At 51.1% G+C, this 19,791-nt stretch overlaps 1 protein-coding gene across 2 annotated transcripts in view; it reads left to right on the top strand.

Annotated features, from left to right (window-relative positions):
* Positions 1-19,791, top strand: part of PHF21B (PHD finger protein 21B) — a 117,324-nt gene that overhangs the window by 85,845 nt on the left and 11,688 nt on the right. For both annotated transcript variants that reach the window (XR_012515541.1, XM_039463275.2), the window contains exons 6-7: positions 16,538-16,589; positions 19,354-19,430. Coding sequence is in view for 1 of the 2 variants with exons in the window: in XM_039463275.2 (XP_039319209.1) it covers positions 16,538-16,589; positions 19,354-19,430 (129 nt within the window). In the remaining variant the exon portion in view is untranslated. The remainder of the gene's footprint in view (positions 1-16,537; positions 16,590-19,353; positions 19,431-19,791) is intronic.

Raw genomic sequence — 19,791 nt, 5'->3', positions numbered from 1 at the left:
ACTGTGGGATGGTCCTGACAAGCCACGGGCAGAGCTGCTCTGTGCAGTGGGGGCCCAGGGTCGGGCCTCGCCCAACAAACCCGGGTCTTGGCTGTCCTGTCTCAGGGAGATGTTGGCTGAACGGCAGTGTGGGGCGGTGGTTAGCGCAGATTCTAGAACCATTCTTCCTGGGTCCTGCACCGCCCATTTGCAGCGGTGTGACTGTGGGCAGTTCGCGTCTGTTTGCTCATCTGTAAGGTGGGAATGGCAGGGCCTCCTTCCTCCCAGGGCTGCTGGGAGGATTCCGTGAGTTCATGTCTGCTGAGCCCCCTGGACAGCACCTGGCAAGGACTTTTGGCCATTACACCCCATCCCAGGGTCCCCGGCTGTGGAACCCTCCGTCGTGAGTCCAGGAGGGGAAGGGGCTCCCTGCCCCGAAGCAGCCCCTGCGTCTTCTCTGCCATGGCCAGTTCTGAGTGTATAGAGGTGACCAGAGCAGGACCCCGGGCACTGTAGAAGTAGCTGTGTCCCTGGCTGGCATGAGAGGTGCAGCTGTCTCCTGAACCTTCCTGGAGAACTTGCCAGAAATTGGCTGTAACTCCGCCTCCCCCACACAGCCTCCGAAGGAGGCCAGATAAATAAGCTCATATTGAACCATCCAGATATGCAGTGGACCCACAGCCTCTGCACTGACAGGGACAGCAACTGACTCAGGGCCGTCCTTTGCTGAATCGGTGGTGGCAGCCGGTGTGCTGGAGCCTGGCCCGCGGCACCCTCGGCCAGCACCAGCCCCGCACCCTTGGCACCCTCGGCCAGCACCAGCCCGGCACCCTCGGCCAGCACCAGCCCGGCACCCTCGGCCAGCAGCAGCCCGGCACCCACGGCACCCCGGCCAGCACCAGCCCCGCACCCTCCTCTCTGGGTCTTTTCCATTCAGCCCTTCTCAGCTGGTTCCCATTTCTTTTTTTTCTTTATTCCTTTTTTTTTCTCTTCTGAGATGGAGTCTCGCTCTTTGACCCTTGCTGGAGTGCAATGGCACCATCCTAGCTCACTGCAGCCTCAACCTCCCAGGCTGAAGCCATCCTCCCACCTCAACCTCCCAAGTAGCTGGGACCACAGGTGCACACCACCACTCACGGCTAATTTTTTAACGTTTTGTAGAGACGGGGTGTAGTAGTCCGTTTGCACACTGCTGATAAAGACATACCCAAGACTGGGAAATTTACAAAGGAAAGAGGTTTAATGGAGAACTCAGCAGTTCCATGTGGCCGGGCAAGCCTCAGAAGCATGGCAGAATGCAAGGAGGAGCCAGTCACATCTTACATGGATGGTGGAGGCAAAGAGAGAGTATGTGCAGGGAAACTCCCATTTTTAGATCCATCAGATCTCGTGAGATTTACTCACTCTCACGAGAACAGCATGGGAAAGAAAGACCTGCCCCGTGATTCAGTTACTTCCCAGCAGGTCCCTCCCACAACATATAGGAATTCAAGATAAGATTTGGACAGGGACACATCCGTACCATATCTCAGGATCTCTCCATGTTGCCCAGGCTCGTCTCCAGTTCCTGGCCTCAAGCCTCCAGCGATCCTCCTGCCTCGGCCTCCCAAAGTTCTGAGATTACAAGTGTGACCCACCAAGCTCAGATTCAGTTGCCTTTTCCCTCCCTGCTGTGCCCTTCATTTCACAAGACTGTGTTGGAACATGTTGTCCCCCAGCAGTGGTTTCTAACCACCCTGTCCCCAACAGCAGCACCCTAACCCCGGACCCTCGGGCCCCTGCAGCTCCCAGCGATTCTTCCCATCAATGTACTGTCGTTACCAAACAAAACCTGTCTCCATCCCTTCCCTTTGTCCTTTAGTTTTTCAGCATGCCTTCGAGTTTGCTCCCTGCCGGGATCTGTGGCAAGGGATGGGGGACGTCGGGATGCAGGCAGCCATGATCCTTACCCTCGGGAAACTCACTTCCATGGGTAGAGACAGAGAAGGCTACCCAGTACTCTAATGGGTTCAAAAACGTCATTGTCGTGAGCGAATTCTAAATGAAGGGCTGCGGGAGGTGAGGGCAGAGGGAGAGAGCTGTTTTCTCCTGGAAGGACTGAGGAACGCTTTGGAGGGAAGGGGCATGGTCTGCAGGGGTGGAGGAGTTGCTAGGATCCAGGAGAGAACAGGAGGCAGAGGGGAGCTCACCAACCAGAGGGTACTGCATGGGCAGTGGTGTGGGTGTGGGAAAGGACTCCACACACCCAGAGCAGTCAGCTGGGCTTCTGGACCGCAGCAGGGGGTGAAGACAGATGTCAGAACCTCGTCCTGGAGGGCCCGAAGGCAGACTGCCACAGTGGAGCTTTATTCTCAGATAATGGGGAGCTATGGAATATCTTTGAGCAGAAGAATGACTTGATTACTGCCCTTCAACATCTCCAAAAACCAATGAAGTCAAAGAGCTGCCAAGTGAGGCTGCGGTGTGAACCAAGTCTCCTCTATGGCCCTGCACCTAATCACATCAAGAAAGTCAGTTCCGGCCGGGCGTGGTGGCTCACGCCTGTAATCCCAGCACTTTGGGAGGCCAAGGCGAGTGGATCACCAGAGTTTGGGAGTTCGAGACCAGCCCGACCAACATCGGGAAACCCCCGTCTCTACTACAAATATAAAATTAGCCAGGCATGGTGGTGTGTGCCTGTAATCCCAGCTACTTGGGAGACTGAGGCAGGAGAACTGCTTGAACCCAGGAGACAAAGGTTGCAGTGAGCCGAGATCACGCCATTGCACTCCAGCCTGGGCAACAAGAGTGAAACTCCATCTCAAAAAAAAAAAAAAGGCCATTCTATTCTGTGGCAGCGTCTGAGCACCTGCGTGTGCACGGTGAGGCCTGGCCCCGCGTGCAGCCCAAGGCTCCCATGATGACCCTTCTGTCCTCTCTTGGGGTTCAGCTGCATCCTTAATATTTGGGAAGGCATTCTGGGTGGATTCTCTTTGTTCTCTCAAAGTATTTAATGCATCTTAGTCAATTATTGTGCATTTATACAATTAGTATAATTACATCTAATTACCTAATTAGTGTAAACATATGCGATGACTTAAGTAGATAGAACTTGCAATTACAGCACATCCTGGAATAAAAATCCTTATTAAAGTTTCTTTTAAAAGAAGACCGAAGCTGGGCGTGGTGACTCACATCTATAATCTCGGCACTTTCGGATGCCAAGGCAGGCAGATCACCTGAGGTCAGGATAGCTACAGCGTAGTACTCTAACGGGTTCAAAAACATCATGTATCATGAGAGAATTCTAAATGAAGGGCTGCAGGAAGTGAGGGCAGAGGGAGAGAGCTGTTTTCTCCTGGAAGGACGGAGGAAGGCTTCAAGACCAGCTTGACCAACATGGTGAAACCCTGTCTCTACAAAAATACAAAGTATTAGCCAGGTGTGGTGGCACACGCCTGTAATCCCAGCTACTTGGGAGGCTGAGATGGGTGAATTGCTTGAACCCGGAAGGCAGTGGTTGCAGTGAGCCGAGATCCCACCATTGCACTCCAGCCTGGCGACAGTGCGTGTCTCCATCTCAAATAAATACATAAATAAATACCAAGAAGAGCTGTGCTGCACAGACTGCTGGACCTTCAACCTGTCAGTGAAGTGTCTGTTAGATCCTAGAAGCCCGACAACAGTAGCTGCCCCCAGAAACGTCACGGGATGAACCAGTCCGAAGCCCAGGGTCAGCCGATAGGGGTGTGGATTTTTGTGAAGAAACATGATTGGTGACTTCGCCATCAACGCGGCTCCCCAGGAAGTGGCACTCGCCCTCAGCAGGGCAGGTGTGGGACGGCCAGCCTGGGAGGTGCTTGGAGCCATGCTAAATGGCAACAGGGGTTGTGGCAGAAGGGGATGTCAAGTCCAGCAGCGTCCCAGAGTGACTCATTCACCATGGAAGGAATATGTCAGTAGCTCTGAACCCCCACAAGGTCCATGCAGGGAACTGCAGAATGAGATAGGACCACCTCAGAGAGCGCTGGCTGCCACCTGTTCCTGCTCAGCATTGGTCAGTTTCAGGCCTCACAGGAAGCAGTCTCTGCATCAGGGACTGTTGTTAGCCCGTGGTACAGATGGGGACGCGGGGGCCCAGAAGCACTGATCCTCAGAGGTGGGAGCCATACCCAGGTGTCTGGCCTCAGAGTCTGTGCCGTGAAACCTCGCTACTGGAGATGCCGCCTCTGCCCTTGGTCGGGCTGAGTGGAGGTCAGATTTGGGGCGAGTTTCGACTGCTTGGGACCCGAACCGCTCAGTCTTGAAGAGGCTGCCCGGTACCTTGAGTTCTCATCCTTCCCTGATTTTCCTGGGCTTCTGGCTCCTGACCCAGGGCGCTCTCTGCTCCGCCCTGTCCCAAGCCCCGTAGGCTTCTGCAGGGCAGAGCTGCAGCGCTCTCCACGGCCACCCATTGTGCTGGCCGCAGCCGGCGTCTGAATGAGCCTGGCTGCCCTCAGATCAGCACACGCTCTGCATGGGGCAGTCAGAGCTCGGTCCCAGCCCCACGCTAGCCCGGACCGCAGCCCAGCCCTGCAGCTCTCTGGACAAGCCCTGTCCACACGTTTCATCTCTGTTCCCCGCCTCCTTCCTGTCTCATATCTGCCCAGGGCTGCTGCAGTGGACCTCGGCTGGCCTCCCTGCCCCTGGATGGGTTCTGCCCTGTCTGTTCACCCCGCCAAGGATCTTCCCAAAATTCAGAAATAACTAAGTCACTCCCTCTCTTAAAATCCATCCAAGCACCCAGTCCATCAGGAAGGCTCTGGGTTCTCACATGAATGGACCCCTGTGTTACAAACCCACAGCAACCACAGATGGAGTGGAGAGACAGAGAGACGTGATAATGATGGAGCTGAATGTTGCTGTGTCCCTAAAACACGGCAGCCAGCGACCAGCGTCCTCAGCCGTCGGGCTCCAGGTTCAGAATGGAACAAGGGTGACCCTGACGGTGGGCAGCTCACACAGGGCAGTGGGTCCCAAGAATTCCTTGGGCAAGAGACAAGTGGACCAGGCTCCTCTGCTGGTCTGGGCCACCGCCAGAGCTGGGGAGGTAGCCAACACTGAGGCGACTGCAAACTTGCTGAAAGGGAAGGTGAGTGTGAGGGAGAGCAAAAGAAAATTGTGCCCAGAGGAGTCTCAACGGAATTCCAACATACACGAGATGGCACACCACGGGCGTCGATCGATGAGATCAGCATTGGGAACATGGATTTATCCCAGATGAAGTCGGTCATGCTAAATAGCAACAGCTTTTAAACAAGTGTTTAAGGTGCTCAAAGAAAGGAGTAGTATCTAAAATGAATAAAAAAATAAGCACAGGAATCAGGGAAATAAGATTAGATGAACGTAAAAATTTGAAAATCTGATCATGAGAAACTTGCTGATTGGATGCAATTTGAAAAGCTTACTAGACAGCAGGAACAGAGATAATTAGTGCTTTGGAATAGGACACCATGCATGTGGCATACAGACGCAAACATGTAAGAGAAAACCTGGGGCTGGCCACGGCGGCGCACGCCTGTCATCCCAGCACTTTGGGAGGCCGAGGCAGGCGGTTCACCTGAGGTCGGGAGTTCGAGACCAGCCTGACCAACATGGAGAAACCCGTCTCTACTAAAAATACAAAATTAGCAGGGCATGGTGGTGCAGGCCTGTAATCCCAGCTACTTGGGAGGCTGAGGCAGGAGAATTGCTTGAACCCAGGAGGCAAAGGTTGCAGTGAGCCAAGATCATGCCATTGCACTCCAGCCTGGGCAACAAGAGCGAAACTCCCCCCGCCCCCCCCTCAAAAAAAAGAGAAAGCAAGAGAAAAACCCAGGAGCAGGTAGGGACAGAAAGCAAGCAGGAAACCTCACTTTCATCTCATGGGGATTTCAGTAGGAGGGAGGGTGTGGGGCGATGGGGCAGGTGGAGAGGCGAAGCTGAAGAATGTCCCAGGATTGAAGAGCACCAGGTTTGAGTTTTTAAATCAAAAGTAGACTCTGTCCCTCAGGCAGGACTAATACAAGCAAATCCAGGAAGCTAGAAATTGATGTCAAAGAGAAAAAACCATCATAACTACCAGGGCAAAAGCAGCAGAATGCCAGATGTGCAGGGGGCCTCCAGCAGCCTCAGCCAGGCGACCACAGAGCAGTAAATGTCTGCACACTGCAGAGGGAGGTGCTGCCAAGGCCGTATTTTATGCCCAGTTAAGTTGTTTTTCAAGAACAAGGACAAAAAACATTTTGTACATAGGAGGACTAAGGGTTTTATCACCCACAGACCATCCTTAACCAGAAGATGGTGAAGCCAGAGACAGCCAGTGGGTATAAGAAACAACTCCGTGTAGAGACTGCTAAATTACAGGTAGATGTATTTAAGTGTAGACCGCAAAAGAAGAAGAAAAAAACAGTTTTGTTTTACCAAGCAGATAAAAGGAACGTTTTAGGCAACAATAGCAAATTGGTTGGAAGGGATGTTCTAGAGGGAGTTAAAACATGCCAGCCGGCGCGGTGGCTCGCGCCTGTGATCCCAGCATTTTGAGAGCCCGAGGCAGGAGGATCACTTGAGGTCAGGAATTCGAGACCATCCTGGCCAACATGGTGAAATTACATCTCTACTAAAAATACAAAAATTAGCTGGGCATGGTGGCACACGCCTGTGTTCCCAGCTACTCAGGAGGCTGAGGCAGGAGAATCGCTTGAACACAGGAAGCAGAGGTTGCAGTGAGCCAGGCTCACACCACTGCACACTCCAGCCTGGGAGACAGAGTAAGGCTCCATCTCAAAAAAAAGAACATGCCAAGAACAGTGTAGTTTAGGGAAGAAGAATAGAAATATTAAATAACCCCAGACTTCATTAGAAAAGTGTATAGTTAGAAACGTGCTCGAAACATTTAGTGTAATCAGTGAAAAAAATGTACTGCCACCTATAATTTCTAAATCAGCAGAGGGGGAAAAAGTGAATATCGAGCTTTTTTTTCCCCTAGAAGATAGGAAACGAACAAAAAAAATACAGTGAAAATGCAAAATAAAGTGGCAGAAATAAGTCCAAATAACTCAGTAACCATAATAAATGCGAATGAAATCTTCCTACTTACAGAGAAGTGGAAACAGGCTTAAAAACAACACAGTCCAGTTGTATGCTGTTTGAGGCATACCTAAATAAAAAACACAAGACAGCTTGAAAGGAATGCAACAGACATATTAATGTCAATACTAAGGGTACGTCCATCAAGATAATTTAATAGTCACAAACTCATGTGCGCCATAGCAACATCCCAGCGATGTGGGGACCTAATCACAGAATCGTAAGGCAAGTTGGACAAATCCACAGAAAATGGTTTTGAACACATGTCTATCAGAATGAAGCCAGTCAATCCCACAGGGCAAAAAGACTAGGCTGAGCTTCTGTTAGGAACAGGGCAGCTGCTTAGAACTGAGACCCCCCCCGCCCCACCCCCCCGCCGAATCCCCTATAAACTAACAGCAGAAGAATTTTTTCCGCGTTTTATGGATTTCAGACATGAGCGGAGCAGCAGCAGACTGGGCAAGGAGTGTCAGTGTTGCCAGAGGCAGCAAAGGTCGGGGTTGTGCAGGAAGCCCGTGGTGCAGTGAGCAGTGGCCAGGGGTGGTGTGAAGGGTTCCAGAGAGAGCCAAGGAGCTACAGGCTGCAGAAAAAGTCAGTGGCATGCCCTCCCTGAGGATCAGAAGTCCATCTTGAAGTGCAAAAGGAAAGGGAGGGACTGTGAGCTGGCCTTGGCTTCGGGCCGGGTCAGTCAGAAGCTGGGCCTGAGAGCCTGCGCAGAGAATGTTTGGGAGGAGGGAGCGCTTAGTGGTGTCAGGTCTCAGAAAGTGCCAGACAAAATGTACTTCCTGGAAGGGTTGCACCTGCAGTCTGTAAGGCATCCAGGAACAGGGAAGGTGGCAGCAACACTCTGACCGTGGGGGAGAGGCAGAGGCGGCATGGTTAACCAGAAAATCTGAGGCGTGAAGAGTGAAGTCAATTGCCTTGGCAGGAGAGGTGGAGCCTTTGAGTTGCTTCTAGAAGGCTAATGTAATCCCTTTCCCCACCAGCTACAAATCGCTGGTATAGGAAAATTCAGCTCATTTAGTTATGTTTAACAAAACAATATGAAACTGCCGTAAACAAAAATACAGGAAAGAGAAGCTATTTTCACCATAAGGTAAAGAATACTCACCAGGAAAAAAAAATCTGATATCCTACTGTGAATTTTTTTGAGAAAATAAAACAATCAGCACTGAGAAGGAAGCTTCAAAGCTAAAATACAACCTCAGTTTATAGAAGAGATGGCTAAGTGGCTAATGCACTGGAGAGAATGAACGATGAACTGGAATTACTCAGGAAAAAATAATAAAACCGTCCCAGAATTGGATGCATAGCTGAATGAACACGAGGGGACTATGGATACAGCAGAAGACGCGAGAAGGGACAGCAGAGGCAGAAGGGAGGGAAAGTGTATGAAATTCAAAAACTAGTTATTTGATTTTTATATATTATTTATTAGGTGGTTCTTAAGAAATTTAGAACACCCGTTTGTGAGGATAAATTCACTCATCAAGGCAAACACAGATCTCGGGCAGCCCTGGAGCTGAGGCGTAGCTTTGATATTCGGTAAAATGTGTGAGTCCACAGCTTTCTAATGGTCAGCGTTGCCCTGCTCTGTAATCTTGTACTTCTCTGTTTCTGTGTCAAGAGAGCTCACCTTCCCGGTGTCTGGGATTCTGCAGTTGCTCCTGCTTGAAGTAGGCATCAGTAAGATGTGTTGGGATTTTCACATTGCTGACACCAATTTGGGTTGAGGTGGCAATGGCAAATTTCTGTTGTGTCCTCAGCTGAGGACCAGAGATTCAGGCACAAGTAACGGCCACTGCGCGGCTCTTCAGGAAACCCGCCGCCTTGCCTCTGCGGCACCCAGTGAGGATGATGAGAAGGTCCCAGGGGTGATGCTGGCTTGTGGTTTTCTCCCATGCTGCCTGAAGGGGTTTTCCCCATGGCTTCATAGCTTCCAAGGCACATCTTCAGTAAGATAATACCTAGGCATCGGGGGAAGTTGAACCACCTGGGTACCACCACTCTTGTGACCAGCAGCTATTTCTAACAGTGGCAAGAGCCTCCTCCTCTTTATTTTCAACGTTGGATTTAGTGGCTGAGTACTTCCTTGTGTGCACGGCCTTTTTGGAATGCGTAGCAGATTGGGGATATCTGCCAGTTCCTCTGACAAGGACGGGATGTCAGCTGCAATGGGGCTCCCCCCTTCTTGGGCTGGTTAGCTTTGAGGTTCCCCCTTTTCACCTCGCCACCAGCATCAGCCTTCTTGGCTTCAAGTTTCTTCTCCTTGGTATCCAACTTCTCCGCATCTTGCAAGATGGGAAAGCGAACTCAGTAATGAGGTTGTAGGATTCAGAGTAAGGGAAACCTACAGGAGGCAAGCAAAGAAGAGAGAACAGATGGAGAATGAGAGACATCGGAGCGGGAATCCAGAAGGGCAAAAACGTTTCCATAATTTCCTGCTGATGTCAGTGTGGCTGTCCTGTGGTTGGCAGTGGCTCCTCTTTCCTGTCCATAACCCGTCCTCAAACGAGTGTGGGTGAAGGGGGACTCAGGGAGAGGCAGGTGGTGTGAGGAAGCAGAGACATTCGCACTGTTTTCCCAGCCCAGCCTTCCCAGGTTAGGCCAGTGAAACAGCTGCCAGCAGCTCAGGGCATCCTAGAGTCCCTGCCGCTGTCCAGTTAGGTAGGCACAGGGCCCAGATGTGATACTTCACCCAGGCGGCACCAGACTGCTGCCAGACTGGTATTGCTTGGCCGCCTCAGCCGCTCCACTGACCTTGCATCCAGGTGAGTGCACATCTCACAGGATCGAGTCCTACAGACCCCACTTTTCATGGTATGGCAAGGCTTCACTTTCCAAAATACAATTCAAGGAAAACGTCCTGATCTTTTAAAAAGACTTTCATCTGCATCTTGACACAGCGGGTCTCAGGGAAAGCTGATGTGTGCTCTGGGGGAAAGTGTGCAACACCAAGACACACCCAGTGAGGTTTCTGACTATCCGTGGAAACAAAAGAATCCTGTAGACGTCCAGGCCGAAAAAAAAAAAAAATCAAAATCACTTTAGAGGGAAAGCAGTTAAGCTGGTGTCAGCTTTTCCACAGCCGCATTCAATTCCAGGATACGCTAGAGCAGGTGTCCCCAAACTTTTTACACAGGGGGCTAGTTCACTGTCCCTCAGACCGTTGGAGGGCCGCCACATCCTGTGCTCCTCTCACTGACCACCAATGAAAGAGGTGCCCCTTCCTGAAGTGCGGCGGGGGGCCGGATAAATGGCCTCAGGGGGGCTGCACGCGGCCGCGGGCGTAGTTTGGGGACGCCTGCGCTAGAGTAACATCTGCAAGATAATAAAGGAAAGAAAGAATGAGCCAAGGATTTCTTACCCTGCCAAGCTGCCCTTCAGGTTTAAAGGCTGCAGATAAAAAGCTGTAAATCTAGCCAGGCACAGTGGCTCATGCCTGTAATCCCAGTACTTTGAGAGGCCAAGACAGGCGGATCACTTGAGGTCAGGAATTTGAGACTAGCCTGGCCAACACGTTGAAGCCCCATCTCTACTAAAAATACAAAAATTAGCTGGGTGCGGTGGCACGCACCTGTAATCCCAGGTACTCAGGAGGCTGAGGCAAGAGAATCGCTTGAACCTAGGAGGCGGAGGTTGCAGTGAGCCGAGATCGCGCCATTGCACTCCAGCCTTGGTGACAGATTGAGTCTCTGTCTCAAAAAAAAAAACCCAGAAAATTAGCCGGGCATGGTGGTGCATGCCTGTAATCTCAGCTACTATTGAGGCTGAGGCAGGAGAATAACTTTAGCCCGGGAGGTGGAGGTTGCAGTGAGCCAAGATGGTGCCACTACACTCCAGCCTAGGCGACACAAAAAAGTTGTAAATCTTTGGAGAACTCAGGAAATGTTCAATGAGCCATTTATGAGAAACTGCTAGAGGCCCAAGCGACCAAGAGACGTGGGGGAAATGTTGGTACCAGCGTTGGGATGAGCATCGAACATATTTACGGGTGAGGATGTTAGTATAGAATTTAAATATTACCTGCTCCAATAATATGTAAAAGATTCATTTAAGTAAAATTGAGAGGAGAAAGAGGGAAAGAAGGTAGGTAGTGGAAAGAGTTCTCAGATTATCTTATCTGTAGCAGCTGGGCCTTTAAATGAATCAGAAATTACTATTTAAGGCCGGGCGCGGTGGCTCAAGCCTGTAATCCCAGCACTTTGGGAGGCCGAGGCGGGTGGATCACGAGGTCGAGAGATCGAGACCATCCTGGTTAACATGGTGAAACCCCGTCTCTACTAAAAATACAAAAAACTAGCTGGGCATGGTGGCGCGTGCCTGTAATCCCAGCTACTCAGGAGGCTGAGGCAGGAGAATTGCCTGAACCCAGGAGGCGGAGGTTGCGGTGAGCCGAGATCGCACCATTGCACTCCAGCCTGGGTAACAAGAGCGAAACTCTGTCTCAAAAAAAAAAAAAAAAAAAAAAAAAAAAAAAAGAAATTACTATTTAAAGCTGAAAAATTAAAGAGAACTATTTTTCACAGCATAGAAGGAAAAATCAGAAAGGAGTAAACTATTTGAGATGATCTGGAAAACCCAAGAGAATTGCTGAAGAAGCTGCAGACAATAAGAGAATTTGGCATCCCAGCAGGGTGTAAAATGAATGTAAAACTATCTCTCATCTTCATAGCAACACACAGCGACCTGTTAGAAGCTTTACACACAACCTCATTTACAACTGCAGCAAAAAGATTAAATGCCAAGAGTAAACATAGTAAGAATATTCCATATCTATTTGAGGAAAAAATTTAAAATCCCTTAAGACAGAAGAAAAGGAGGGAGAGGAGGAGAAGAAGGAAGAAGAGGCCGGGCGCGGTGGCTCAGGCTTATCATCCCAGCACTTTGGGAGGCCGAGGCGGGCGGATCACCTGAGGCCAGGAGTTTGAGACCAGCCTGACTAACATGGAGAAACCCTGTCTCTACTAAAAATACAAAAATTAGCCGGGCATGGTGGTGGACGGCCGTAATCCCAGCTACCTGGGGGGCTGAGGCAGGAGAATCGCTTGAACCTGGGAGGCGGAGGTTACAGTGAGCCAAGATTGCTCCATTGCACTTCAGCCTGGGTGACAAGAGTGAACCTCTGTCTCCAAAAACAAAAACAAACAAAAAAAACCAGAGGGGGCATGTCATAGATTTAAGTAGGAAAACTTATAAAACTGTCATTATCCCCAAAGTTAATTTATAATTTTAACATTCCAGTAAATCCACCAACTGATTCCTTCACTCTCAGAGCTCTCTAAGATGGTTTCTAAATTTCACCTGAAAAAATAAGAGCCAGGGGAACTGAAGAGGAAAAACAGCGAAGGGATATTCTAATCCTCCCAGATATTAAAATAGACCCTAAAGCCTTGAGAACTGAACATGTGGCAGGAGCTCCTGGAGAGGCAGATTGAAGAAACAAAATAGAAGGCCCAGAAATAGACCCAAATAGATCTATGATAATTTAGCATATGATTAAAGTGGCCCCTTAAGTCAGTGAGAAGTGGAAAGATGGACTTTTCAGTAAATGGTCTTGGAACAAGTGGGTAGCCATGCAGAAAACAAAGAGCCCCCACTTCCCACTGTACACACCGGGATCTGTTCCAAATGGACCAAAACTTTAAATGTAAAAAAATGAAACTATAGGCCAGGTGCGGTGACTCACGCCTGTAATCCCGGCACTTCGGGAAGCGAAGGCGGGTGGATCGCCTGAGGCCAGGAGTTCGAGACCATCCTGGTCAACATGGTGAAACCCCGTCTCTACTAAAAATACAAAAAATTAGCTGGGCATGGTGGCGCGTGCCTGTAATCCCAGCTACTCAGGAGGCTGAGGCAGGAGAATTGCCCGAACCCGGGAGGCGGAGGTTGCGGTGAGCCGAGATCGCGCCATTGCACTCCAGCCTGGGTAACAAGAGTAAAACTCCGTCTCAAAAAAAAAAAAAAATTTTTTTTTAAATTAAAAGTAGAAGCTTCTTTAAATTTTTACTACAACTTAAAAATTGATTATTTTTTTTTTTTTTTTGAGACGGAGTTTCACTCTTTTTTTTTTTTTTTTTTTTTTTTGAGACGGAGTTTCGCTCCTGTTACCCAGGCTGGAGTGCAGTGGCGCGATCTCGGCTCACCGCAACCTCCGCCTCCTGGGTTCAGGCAATTCTCCTGCCTCAGCCTCCTGAGTAGCTGGGATTACAGGCGTGTGCCACCATGCCCAGCTAATTTTTTGTATTTTTAGTAGAGACGGGGTTTCACCATGTTGACCAGGATGGTCTCGATCTCTCGACCTCGTGATCCACCCGCCTCAGCCTCCCAAAGTGCTGGGATTACAGGCTTGAGCCACCGCGCCCGGCGGAGTTTCACTCTTGTTACCCAGGCTGGAGTGCAATGGCGCGATCTCGGCTCACGGCAACCTCCGCCTCCCGGGTTCGGGCAATTCTCCTGCCTCAGCCTCCTGAGTCGCTGGGATTACAGGCATGCGCCACCATACCCAGCTTTTTTGTATTTTTTAGTAGAGACGGGGTTTCACCATGTTGACCAGGATGGTCTCGATCTCTTGACCTCGTGATCCACCCGCCTCGGCCTCCCAAAGTGCTGGGATTACAGGCTTGAGCCACCGCGCCCAGCCAAAAATTGATAAATTTTTTAAAAAAATGTAAATGCATGGCAACAAAATGAAAAAAGCCCAGCCTAAGTGGCCTGGTTCTCCGCTCCTAAGTGTGAGCTATGTGCCTGGGGACTTCTTCCCAAAGCGTACAGTATGGGGGCGGGGGGCCTCGGGAAGAGTGACTTTGCCACGTGGAGCTTTGCAGACACACCTCAGCCAGTGACCAAGGTCACTGCAGCGATGAGTCAGTGGGTGGTCTGCACCCTTGCTGTGATGTGATGAGAAGGCGCATTACCTCTGTGATCTTTCTCCCCGAAACCCACCACCCCAGTCCTCTCAGGAGGAAAATACCGGACAAATCCCAGTGGAGGGTTGTTCTGCAAAATACCAGACCGGTCCTCCTCCAGCTATCCAGGTCATCCCAAAAAAAAAAAAAAAGCTAAGAAACCCTCACAGCCCAGAAGAGTCTTAAGGAGGCCTGATGACTAAATGTCACGGGGGGTCCTGGGACAGAAAAAAGGCATTGGCCAGGTGCGGTGGTTCACACCTGTAATCCCAGCACTTTGGGAGGCTGAGGCCAGGAGATCGAGACCATCCTGACCAACATGGTGAAACCTCATCTCTACTAAAATACAGAAAATTAGCCAGGCATGGTGGCGCGTGCCTATAGTCCCAGCTACTTGGGAGGCTGAGGCAGGGGAATCGCTTGAACTTGGGAGGCTGAGGTTGCAGTGAGCCGAGATTGCGCCGCTACGCTCCAGCCTTGCGACGGGGAGACTCTGTTTCAAAAAACAAAACCAAAAAAGACATTACAGAAAAACTAAGGGCTAGGCACACTGGCTCACACCTGTCATCTCAGAACTTCTAGAGGCAGAGGTGGGAGGATCGCTTGAGGCCAGGAGTTTGAGAGTAGCCTGGGCAACGTAGCAAGACCTCGTCTCTACCAAAAATTTAAAAATTATCTGGGCATGATGGCATGCACCTGTACTCTCAGCAACTTGGGAGGCTGAGGCAGGAGGATTCCTTGAGCCCGGGAGTTTGAGGCTGCAGCGAGCCATGATTGTGCCACTGCACTCCAGCCTGGTTGACAGGGACACCCCGTCTCTAAAAAACAAAAAGACTAAAGAAATCCAAAAATATATATGGGTTTTAGCTGATAATAATGTACTGATGTTGGTTCTTTAGTTGTGATGAACTGAGTGTCGGGTATACAGGAACTTTCAGGAATGAGTCTTGCAACTTCTCTATAAATCTGAAACGACTCTGCAATAAATAAGCCAGACCCATATATAAAGCCAGAAGATAAACGGGGAAATACATTGCAAGTCATATCACACACAAGGAAATATTTACTCACAGATTCATCAGATTCTCACGAGCACCTCCTCTGTGGCCAGGCCTGAGTGAGGCTCCGGGGGCTAGTCCTCTTACAGAGTGGTGGCCACAGAACTCCTGGAAGGCCCTCTTTCCAGGCCAGCAAGAGGGCCTCACTCCAGTCACCTACAGGGGTCTTAGTTAACACAGTATGTCACAGGAGTGGCTCCAGCACCCCTTTGACCTGTGATGTTACCTAATCCCAGGTATTTTCAGTCTTGCGCACACTCAAGACGGAATGATACCAGGTGACTACACCACAGGGTAGGGGCCCAGGGACCATTCTAGATTTCTGCCTTCTACCACAGGCAAATGTTGAATGAAAAAAAAAGTGCCATGGTGAGCTCTGCAGACAATACAGGACAATACAGTGTCATGACTTTTTCACAAAAACAGGTAAGGGCTGGGCATGGTGGGCTCACGTCTCTAATCCCAGCACTTTGGGAGGCTGAGGCAGGCTTGTGGCCAGGAGTTCAAGACCAGCCTGGGCAACATGGCAAAACCCCATCTCTACAAAAAAAATACAAAAAGTAGCTGGGCACAGTGCTGTGCGCCTATGGTGCCAGCTCCTTGGGAGGCTGAGGTGGGAGGATTACTTGAGCCCCAGAGATTGAAGCAGCAGTGAGCTGTGGTTACACCAGTGCACTCCAGCCTGGGTGAGAGTGAGACCCTGTCTTAAAAAAACAAAACAAAACAAAACAAAACAAAAAACAGGTAAAACTGAATGCCATCCTGTTTCGTAAGTGATAGAAGTATATGCACGTGTAGACAAAGTCAAGGAAATGGTAATGACAAAACTGGATAAGGATTAGGATCACTAGAAAGGAGGGCGAAATGAAGAGAGAAGCAGAGGCACGCAGAACAGATGTAACGTATGGGTCAAGTGTCGGGTTTTGAATGTGTTAGTAGGTTCATGGTGTTCAGTTTATTAAACAGAATGAAAGGCAGCCATGAAAGGACCAGTGATGCAAATGCATTGCAAACCAGTGATGTGTTACGAACCGGTGTCACTGATGAGCCCGTCTGTGTGCACCTTAGCTCTTTAAACTATGTTAGAATACGTGTGTCCAGTGTTTCCAAGGAGAGCCTCCAAACTGAGCTGCAGATGCTCACTTTGGGAATCCTGTCTCCCCATGTTTCTTAAAAACGGACTGGGTGTCTAGAGTTGGGGCCTCAGCGGTTACGGCACACATAAGGATTAGCCCAGCTGTGTACACGTTAGCCCTTTAAAGTGTGTTTGAATATGGGTATCCAGTGTTTCCAAGGAGCCCCTCCAAATGGAGCTGTAGATGTTCTTTTTGGGAATCCTGTTTGGCCATGTTTCTTAGAAACTGACTTGGCCTCTGGAGTTGGGGGCCCCCGCGGTTGGGGCACCCACGAGGTGTCGCCCTGCACCTGCCGCAGCAGATGTGTTTTGAGTGTATGAATCAACACTGACAGTCATGTTAATGCTCCTTTGTCTGTTCTTGCCCTCAGAAAATCGCCTTCATGGTAGCGCTAGGCCTGGTTACCACGGAACACTTGGAAGGTAAGGAAGGATCCAGGTAGCGGCAAGTCGGGCTGGGACTGGCTGGAAGCCAGGGTGTTGGGGGCCAGGGATGATGGCAGGTGATCTGGGCTTCAGCACCAGCCAGTGTGGATGGAGTGTGGCCCCACTACAGTGGGTCTCAGGACGTCCCGGCTCAGATGACAGCGTTTGTAATGTGAACCACCTCCCAGGAGGTCTGCCCCTTGTACCTGAGGCTAGGTGGCTGTCATCAAAGACAAACAGGATAGAGAAACCTTCCAGGCTCAACCTGGCTCCATGACTATGCACAAAACGTACTGTGGCACGTCTTTGTTTCAGCGGAGGGACCCTGTGGGTTCCCTGCCCTCAAACTGGAGGCAACACAGGGAAATGACAAGAGGCAGACTGGCCGGGTGTGGTGGCTCCTGCCTGTAATCCCAGCACTTTGGGAGGACAAGGCAGGCAGATCACCTGGGGTCAGGAGTTCAAGACCAGCCTGACCAATATGGAGAAACCTTGTCTCTACTAAAAATACAAAATTAGCCGGGTGTGGTGGCGTGTGCCTGTAATCCCAGCTACTCAAGAGGCTGAGGCAGGAGAATCGCTTGAACTCAGGAGGCGGAGGTTGCGGTGAGCCGAAATCATGCCATTGCACTCCAGCCTGGGCAAGAAGAATGAAAACCCATCTCAAAAAAAAAAAAAAAAAAGGCAGACTGCCTGACTCCACCACTTTCTGAAATGTGGGCGGGTTGCTATTGTGTGCCTCCGTCTCTTCATGTGTAAAGCGGGTAATGGCTGAACCGCCCTCGGGGGATTGCTGGAAGCAGTGCCCAGCACAGTGGGAGAATTGCCCACCAGCTCCCCTGCCGTCAGTCTAGCCTGTGGACTTCATGTTTGCCACCAAATGTGTCCGTCAAAATGGAAACAGTCGTTTATTTGAGCAGATGGGGCTCTGTGACTCTACAAAGGGGCCATGCGACCTTACGGATGAGGGCGGTTTCACATGGGCTGTGACATCATCACAGAATGAGGAGGGCTATCCAAGGTGAGCCCTGAACATCATCCTAGAATCTTAGGGCCTGGAAAGCCTCGAAACCAGCCCCCCTTGGGGAAGCACCCATGGGGAAGCTGAGCCCAAGGAAGTTGATTCACTTGCCCAAGGTGGATCTCAGAGCCAGTAGATAGCAGGCCCAGGCTGGAATCCAGGGCTCCTGACTCCCAGCCTTGCACATCTCCCACTGTACCCGCTTCACCGGCAAAGAGGTTTTATAACGTGAACGCATGTGCCCTGGTAAACCTGGCTGCAGGGAGGTTCGCCTAACGTTCCTCTCCTTAAAAACAACAGGGAATGAAGTGAACCCGACAGTGCCCAAGGCACCAGCGGTCTTTAGAGCTTCTCTCCATTACAACAAGTGAGAAGCCCAGAGGAGGGGAGGGAGCTGGCTGAGTTCACACAGCTCATCCAGGGCAAGCGGGAGCAGAGCCAGCCTTCGCGAGCTCAGCAGAGCCCAGCACGTGGGGACCCCAGCCTGCCATGCAGGCTCTGGGAAGAGAGCCCTCTCTATGTGTCCCCTGGGTCAGACTTGCTCCCTGGCAGTAGCCAGGGTGGGGAGGGCCCGGGAAGAGGCCCAGCCTTCCAGATCCCTGGGCAGGGAAGCCTCCTGCAAGTAACCCTCGCCCGGGCTTCCCTCACCTCTCTGCGTGCATGGCTGAAAGGTGTTCTCTGAGCTCTCTGCCTGACAGTGTGAGCTTGAGTGTGATGAATCCCACTGCCCTCTGCTTGCCTTCCTGAACGGTTTAATCTCCGACTGAAACCATGGAACTACAGGGGCAGCGCGGGGCTGTGGGAACAGAAGCCTGTGCCCAAGTCCTGCCTATGCACTGGCTGGGTGTCCCTGGGCAGGGTCCTTCTCCCCTCTGAACCTCGGTTTCCTCCTGTGCAACACAGGGTACGCTGTGTCTGTAGACATCGTAGGGTTGGCGAGGGGACTGAGTGAAAAGTGCTTTCCTAATAGGTGTGTCATTATCGGTTTTATAAATAGTTCTCATTTATAAACCTCTCCCAACCCCTGCTGTGATATCCTGAAGTACTTCGTTCTTTAGACCCTGTGTTATTCCACAGAAGATCTGAGTGCCTTAGAGAAAACAGGCTGAATAATATTAAATAGGTTTAAAAAGCAAAACTAGGTCCAGGAGGCCGAGATGAGAAAGCGGTGGCAGCACACTCCACACGGAGAGGCGGGTCGTGGTCCCACCTGGGGGTCAAAGCAAAGAAAGACGGGAAGAAAACGCCGTCAGTGTGGCCTGGCACCCTCTCACTCGCACGCGGAGGATTCCTGCTGGAGGCTGCCCTGGGGCAAAGGCCGCCTGGGTAGAGGCTTGCTCCTGGTCTCCTGGGAGCTGGGAGCCTCACCCTGCAGCTCACTGGACCAGTGGTATCGCCAGACCCATGGGTATCTGCCATCCTGTGGGTCCCAAATAACGGCCATGGGCCAGATAAAGACACACAAAGAGGACCCCGTGCTGAGTGGGCACCTGGATTCTGGGAACCTGCCACCCCCCCCCACCAATCTGTCATTCAGCCTGAGGCCACCAGAGCAGTCCTGCCATGGAGTGAGTGATTTCTGGAGGTCGCAGCTTGCCGTGGGCCACTCTGTGGCCTTGGCTGCTGGGCAGACAGACTTCAGAGCAGGAGGGGATGGTGGTGCCCAGGGCTTGGTAAGGATGCATTTGGGGTTCCCAGGGCAGGCAGGACCCAGGAATTGCTGTGTCTGTGCCTTTCCAGAAATCCAGAACAAGCGACAGGAGCGGAAGAGAAGAAGCACGGCCAACCCTGCCTACAGCGGCCTCCTGGAGACCGAGGTGGGGACCCGTAAGCCCTGTGCCGCCAGGAGGGTGGGGGTTCCCAGTGCACAGCCTCCAGGAACAGTCCCGGGGCCTCCCTCATTCACTTTCCCAATCCCTACCTTGTCTGTCCCTCCTGGGAGGGACTTCAGGGTGACTGTGAATAATATCTCATTCATCACCTCCGAGTTCAGAATCAGTTGACAGGAAGACACAGAAGAGGGGATGTCCGTTTATTCCTAATAGAGGCTGTCCTGGCATCACCAGCGCCCGACTCCTCACCTGAATTAGCAGGCAAATCCCGGGTCACAGGCAGTGCTGGACACCCCGGCCTCCCTGGACCACCACATACCTCGTCTAGAGTCTGTGCAGGTGGTTC

The sequence above is a fragment of the Saimiri boliviensis genome, chromosome 21 (assembly GCF_048565385.1).
Source record: "Saimiri boliviensis isolate mSaiBol1 chromosome 21, mSaiBol1.pri, whole genome shotgun sequence".
Taxonomy (NCBI): Eukaryota; Metazoa; Chordata; class Mammalia; order Primates; family Cebidae; genus Saimiri; species Saimiri boliviensis.
Note: the sequence above shows the minus strand (reverse complement) of the source record. Positions and strands in the feature narration are given on the sequence as shown.